Raw genomic sequence first — 7,342 nt, 5'->3', positions numbered from 1 at the left:
GGAGCAGAGATTGTTACTTTATTAAGGCTGCTTTATTGGAGGAACTTGGGGTTTCAGTTCGAGTGGCTGAGGACTGTGGTTAGCAAAATGAACAGAAATATACAGCTATCGACCAAAAGCCGATGGACTGGAGGAAGAGATCACCACAAAGCATTCCTGAGAGCTAAGCTAGTTGAATATGCCAGGAAGGATCAATTGAAGGCACTCTGTGAAGAGGCAATTAAAGGAAAAAGACTAGAATGCATTACGGTTGGTGATTTGGGGCTGAAATTACTTGGATAGTCAGAGCTCTGGTACCTGACAGTATGAAGAAGAAATTCCTACAAAGCAAGGGCATTCCTTGTCCTACCTGCCAGCCTTTAAGACTGTTATTCTGTGGCACTCACTCTGAAATAAAACTGGCCATAAATCAGAAGTCAATTTTCCAAAATGACATTTTTTTTTTGGTGTGTGTGATGGTATATAGCTTTCAGTGCTAATACAGGCCATGTATTGATTTTTCCTAAAATATGTTATTTTAATAAATATCTCATAAATGAGCTTAAAGTTTTCATGGAAAAAAGGCAGGAATGGGTTTTGAATGTTGTGAAATGTCTTTTCTTTTTGTGGAGATTATATTTTTCTCCTCTAAATCACTCCAATGATTAATGACACTAAGCTAGTTGCCAAATGAGTCACCCTCACATTCTTAGAAATGATTCCTAGAATCAATTATTCTTTCAGTGTAGTCTAGATTTTATCCTCTAATACTTTATTTAAGAACTATTGCATCAGTATTTATAACTGAGAGTGGAATATGCTTTCTTTTCCATGTATGTGATGTTGGCCAGGTTGTAGTATTGGTATTATGTTGATTTCATCTAAAACCATTGAAAAACCCCTCCTCTACATGTTCTGAAAGGATGTGCCTAGTACTAGAAGTACCTCTTCCTTGAAACGTGGGAGAATTCACTTGAGAAATGGAAACAAGTTAAGATCTGGACACACCTGGCTAAAAATTCCTCACCTGACAAAAGGCTTAAGATGTTTTTCAGCAAGTGCCACTGGAATCTACTCAAGGACAGTTTGAAACCAGCTTAGGATAGCATTTAAACCTTTCATGTTTATTCGCTGCTGAACTTCAATACTTGATCATTGTCTGATGCATGGTACACCCTCAGCAAATATTTGCTGAACGGAAACACTGGGTAAAGATCCCTAGTCCCATGTTTATAGCAGCACAATTCATACTAGCTACATCTCGGGAGAATCCTATCTGTCCATCAACAGACAAATGGATAGAGAGAATGTGGTATTTATACACAATGGAGTATTACTTTATTATAAAGAAGGATAAACTTGAATCATTCATAAGAAAAGGAATACACATTGACACCATAATGTTAAATGAAAAAATCAAGGAAAATATGATGTGGTTCAGACATACAACCTAAATATCAGGTGGTTTCTCTTATATGAGAAACCCAAAATATAAATAAAGAGCAAAATAAAAGATAGATAAAAGCAAACAGATAAAAGCAAAAAGGAAAAGGATAGACTTTTGCAAGAGATGGAGGGAGTGGGGAAGGAGGGGGGATGAAAAATGAATTAAGATGCATTGTGAACATGTACCAACTTCGCATGGGGAATGTAATCATTATTCATGTACTGCAAATGTGTACTAATAAAAAATTAAACTTAAAAAAATAAATTTAAAAAAAGATGGCCAATCCTGGATGTCCTTCAGACTTCTTTGGAGAAAGATAGTAGATTAATTCTACCATCTAACATCTTCGGCAACGGCCCACCTGTGCTGGTGCAGGTGACATCTGTGCTGGGTGAGTGTTGTGATCACGTGCCTCATATTTTGGTCTTTAGAGTTGGCAATCTCATCATGGTGTCCCTGGACCAGTGGGTAGCAGACAATCATTCTTTTATCCACATAACAGACAAGGTCTATACTAGTGAACAAAGACTCGATCACCTAAAGAAAATGTTGTCACATCTCATCAATTAACTTCTTCCAGTCATAAGCTGGTCCAAGAACCCATAGTTCTGGATGAAGATGTCAGATCACCTTGAGGAAGGAGTAAAGAAGGAACTTACTATGCCACTGAGAATTTATAACACTGATCTTCTACATTCACTGAAGCTCTACATTGTTACTGTCATGAACTAACAAATGCATAATTAAGTAGATTAATACAGTGACTGGGAAAATCACACACTGGCTCCCATTCCCAACTAGTGTGGATGTACACGGGTGTAATGGTCATGGGCAGGTAAAACAACTGCCCTCAGCTGTGAAAACAGTGAAACAAAAGCAAAACCACATGCCAGGAAGGATTGAAGACTTCAAGGGTCTCAGAAGTATTTGTCAGTGACCTAAAGTTAAACTGGCAGGTATATATGCAAAACTGATATGCAGTCTTACTTCAAGGAGGAAATATTGATTAGAAACCCTTTTAGTATATGAGGATGGTGAACAAGGAAAGATTTTAAAGAAGATTACAAAGATTATTCCAATATATATGTGAAGAATGATAGATGGTTCATTGGTCAGAGGTCATCCTCATCCACCAGAGGGGTTGTGTCTCTGGACAGGGCCTAGATGGACAAGAAATGCCACTGGTTCTCATACTCAGGATGATTTTACCTCCATCCAGAGCCTCTTTGAGGCCTGTTCACCCAAAGGACAGCACTGAGCATGCTCAGGAACAGGGGAACCTTCAGGAAAACCAGGAGCAGGAAGTGAATGCTGCTGAACAGGGACCTGTGGGGGACATAATACAATGAGCCTCTTCACTGGAGGAGGCCCTGGTGCCTCGAATCTTGCCTCTGTCCTTTATACAATTTCTGTATCCACAGAAAACTGTATACAGTCCACACCTGGACAAGGCAGATCTACCTGAAGGACCCATGTCCCTGACAGATAGCTTAGGGCCTTGAACTAGGGCCTGTAGACCTAGAAAGGGCAGGGACATGAGGAGGTGAGGGGAGCCCAGGAACACAGGAGGGAACTTTGTCCAGGAGAAAGATTTCTACCTTGTTCTTTCACATTCAGGGACTAGTAGTTAGAGTACAGGAGTAGAAAATGAGACTATTAGTTTCATGCTTCCTCCTCTCTTTACAGTATTTCCAGAGGAGTGGGCCTTGTCTCATCACAGACAATGACTGGTGCCCACCATGGACCTTCACAGTGTCAGCGTGAAGAATTCATGATTATTGGTGAAATGATTGAAGGGCTCAGCTCAAGTCTACATACTTAGGGGACTGAATTTGTCAAAACAAGCTGACACTTGTGACCAGTGATGGTGGAGAAGGGAGGCAGAGGAAAGAGCACCTGCTCTTCTCAGCCTGGCCAGGGTCCGGTGACTACTCAACAGAACATTTGTGCTTACTACCCGCTCTGCTCGGACCACTCACTTCAGAATTCTGGATGCCTGGTGCCTCCAACTTTGCAGCCTTCACACCTGTGGCTTCTAATGAGCGAGGCCTCCCCTGATGGTCCCTGATTATGTAGAAGATAGCAGCCCCACCTCCCTCCACATATTTTCCCAACCCAAGTTGTTTCTTGGCAACCGTTTCTTGACACTTTCATCTGGATTCCTGCATTGATATAGAATTTTCTGTGCTGAATTGTTCACTGTGTGAACCCACTGGGTAAAGCACAAACTTCATCTGAGCAGGACTGAGTCTGAGAGGGGCCTGCTGTGTTCCAACCTTGAAAAGAGGCCCTGACACTTGGCAGGATCCACTCTACAGTGTGTGATTGGTAGATTCAGGAGTGGCCCAGAGGAGGGAGACACAGTCCCTCTACCTCCCTTCACCCAGCACAGGCACACCGTCCAGATGCAGGTCCTTACCAAGGCTGTGGACTGGGTCTGGAGGTGTCCTGTTTGGTGCTGCTGTGCCAAGTATGCATGGACAGGAACAGAGGAGGCCCCACGGTGCTTCTGATACCCTCAAGGTAGGAGGCTGTGGCTGTGGCTGAGGCTGAGAGTAAAACAAAGGTCAGGCCCAATGACCTCCCCAGGGTCTCCCACTCATTGTCACCTCCATAGCCTCTGGGCCTCTTAGTGAACAAGTCTCATGGCCACACGTAGTCCTGACCAGGGCTATTATTGTCATTCCATCAAAAGTGCACTGTGGCAGGTGACACTTGCATATATGAGAAATGGCTTGCTAAGCAGGAGGATTTGAGCATTTGTGTAGATACTTGGTACCAGGTTTAATTCAACCCCAACCAAACTTCAGTACCCTCCTTTATCCTTCCTGGGGACACATGAAGCCAGTCTACTCACTCTTCTCAGTCTACTGAAAACTCTCTCTGACCCAGTCTACTGAGCAGAGATTGATGTGGAGAAATAAGAAAAGTAGGTTTCTGGGGCAAGGCTGATGGCTGAGTGATGCTGCAATAGAACAGGGATGGTAGGGGTATCTATGATGAATATGAACCCTACACAGCCATCCAGGCTCATGGCCCCAAACACTCCACTGGATAGCACTCTCTAACGAAGGAATAAACAAGAAGAAAGATCGAGGGAGATAGACATCTGGTAGACCCTGTGGAGAGTGGCCTGACCCAAGGCCAGATAGACAGTGATATTCCTTTCAGATACCCAGCAATATCAGCGGGACTTTAGTTTCTTGTGCTTCAGTATGAACCCACAAAGGGCTGGGGAAAGAAGTTTGTGCTTAGGAGAACTGAAACCAAAAGAGAGAATTCAGATGAAGGAACTAGAGACAACTTCAGAATTCCAGCCCTGGGCATGCTGCCTAGCCCTTACAAAGGGGTACCGGGCCTGGGTCCCATGAAACAAGGGGCTTCCATTAAGGATGAATGTTCTATAGATGTGGGGGGGGCACTGGGGTCCATACCAATGAAAGCCTATAAAAGGTGCCCAGTCTGGGGAGACAGATCAACCATGGTGGGGCTGGGCATGGTCTCTCAAAGAAAGAGGAAGCCACACAGGGGTCCCAGTTCCTTCCCGTATCCCTCTGGTGACCACCTAGAAGCCCCGAGGACCCAGTCAGGCTGATGTCTCAGAACCTTCCAGATCAGGGAAGTGTCCTCTCAGACCCAGGTCCTGACAGCTTTGATAGCAAGGAGCACATTCCCTAAGGGTCCCATTCCTGTAGGGAAAGAGAGTCAGGTCCTGGTGAGATGTGAGGACCCTTTCACAAAGGATAAGACCCTAGATAGAGCAGTCAGTCAGCAAAGAGGCTTGGCCTCAGGGATGGTCCTAGCCAAAACCTGACAAAGACTCAGGCCTGAAGCTGTCAGGGTGGGGCTCGTAGAGGGTCTCAAACAACACAAGTGTTCCCGGGGGGCTGTGTGTGAATATGCAAATATACATCTGTACTCAGGCACAGAAGACAGAGAGAAAGACAGACAGTCAGACACACATAGAAACACACACACATAGACACACACACACACATGCACATACTCTCTCTCTCTCTCTCTCTCTCTGTGTCTGTCTCTGTCTGTCTCTCTCTCTCTCTGGGTGCTGAGTCACTGACCCACCAGCTCATTCTCTCCCACCCTGGTATTATTTCAGGTAGGGAATGACCAGGCCTAGGTTTGGGCAGCTCTGGCTCCGATGAGAAGGGGACTCACCTGGGAGCACAGACACCACAACCTTGAAGGTGGAATCTAGCCACGGTTTATCGACCCCACACGAGTAGGTGCCTTCATCCTCCAGGGTGAGGCTCTCCAAGGTCACTGTGAAGCTGAGGCTGGCAGGATGGACCCTGATGGTCACTCGGCCACTCGTTGCTTTTCTCATTGAGCCTTTGGTCTCCACAATCTTGTCACATAGAAGCACGTGTGATCTTCTACACCAGTACTTGTCATGTGTTTCGTGTTCCTCCTCGTACCTGCACTGCACACTCAGGGATCCCCCCACAGTGCCGGTCACCTTGCTGGGGCCGCTCAGGAGGAAACAGCCTGGAAAACATATTCTGGGCCTCAGAAGTGGTTGGGGTCAGGGTCTCCTTGGAGTTAGGTCCTTGGGGCCCTCGGATTTAGAGGAGGCAACCAGGGAAATGAGCTGTGCCAAGGGCAGGAATCCAGGGAGAGGGCTGTCCGTGGGGATGCACAGGGCCAGGTAGGAAATCACTGTGTGTACATAAGTGTGAGACTATGTCTACGTATGTACACTGTGCATGTGTGTGTGTGCATTGACGTGTGGGTGTGCCTACCTGAGTGTATGTTCTTGTGCGAGTGCTGCACTCAGACATCATTTGGAATGTGTGAATGCAGCAGGGTCTGTCATATCTGTGTCTTAGGGAGGACTGGCTGTCTGGGGTGCAGGGCTTTCAGCTCCTTCACACTCTGCACTGTATCCTGGTGGCCCTGTGAGGCAGGTGCTGGCCACTTCTGGCCCCTCCTCTGCCCTCCTTCCACCCTTCTCCCAGACCCACTCACCTCTAAAAGCCACACCTTCCCCGTCTCCTGTCCCAGCTCTCACTCTCCCACTCAGGATGGAGTTTCCCTATCCAGGGTTGGGTCCTCTCACCTGGGACCTGCAGGAGGAGCAGAGTCAAAGGAAGCCACAAGGCCATGTCTCCTGGGGACGTTTCTGCAGCATTGAGGTCACCTGCACCAGCACCATGCCCAGGAGACAGAATGGGGCCTCCTCACAGAATTCAACGAATGTGTCCAGACCTCTCATCATCTTTTTCTCTTTGCTTCCTGGCCACCCACTCCGGATGTGATGCAGGGGTTGTGTAGGAGGAAGAAACTCTGTGAGAGAAGCTGCCTGCACTAGTGCTGACACCCCTGACCTCAGTGACATTGGCTTCTCTTATTCTCAGTGACCGAGAGCCCATTCAGAGCCCATGTGTTGAAAATGCCACCCCCTTTGCACAACCTGCAGCTGGTGCCCCCCCCATATACTCAGCAGAGCTCATGCAAAGGATTTCTCCCTTGCTGGAGTCTCCCCACACTCTGTGATGAGTCATTGTGTTGTCAGGATGTAGGAGCCAGAGATGTTCATTTCTCTACCTCTTCTGGAGACCAGAGAGGGACCATGCTCTGCCAGCATTCAGTTTAAAACCCATACGGGGTACCACGTTCTTTTGCTTTCTCACAACATGTCCACCAGTATGGGTGTGAGCCCAGAGAACTATTCCCCGTGTAGCAAGGAACCCTTAACACGATACAATGCCCAGGTGAAGACAAAATGCCAGGCCAACATTACAGTCTGGTGACCGTGATTACCTACCTCATTATGGGTGGTTTAATTCACATAGGCAATTAATGTGATCTGCAGCTCCCTTGGCTGTCATACCTATACCTTTGTAAGGAGTCCCCTACAATCTGCAATGTGCTTCTCAAATTGATAAGCTTTAAATA

General features: G+C 46.5%; 1 protein-coding gene across 1 annotated transcript; it reads right to left on the bottom strand.

The window, feature by feature from the left end:
* Positions 1–1,537: 1,537 nt before the first annotated feature.
* On the bottom strand, positions 1,538–6,549 carry LOC104866633 (CMRF35-like molecule 6). The gene is made up of 5 exons (XM_019208443.1): positions 6,504–6,549; positions 5,603–5,932; positions 3,846–3,975; positions 2,636–2,752; positions 1,538–1,882 (listed from the first exon to the last, which is right to left on the bottom strand). Exons 1-5 carry the CDS (start codon positions 6,547–6,549, stop codon positions 1,840–1,842), a joined length of 666 nt encoding a protein of 221 aa, XP_019063988.1. The 3' UTR covers positions 1,538–1,839.
* Positions 6,550–7,342: the final 793 nt, after the last annotated feature.

The sequence above is a fragment of the Fukomys damarensis genome, unplaced genomic scaffold (genome assembly GCF_012274545.1).
Source record: "Fukomys damarensis isolate Sample0158 unplaced genomic scaffold, DMR_v1.0_HiC HiC_scaffold_23, whole genome shotgun sequence".
NCBI lineage: Eukaryota > Metazoa > Chordata > Mammalia > Rodentia > Bathyergidae > Fukomys > Fukomys damarensis.
This window is presented reverse-complemented; position numbering and strand designations above follow the sequence as displayed.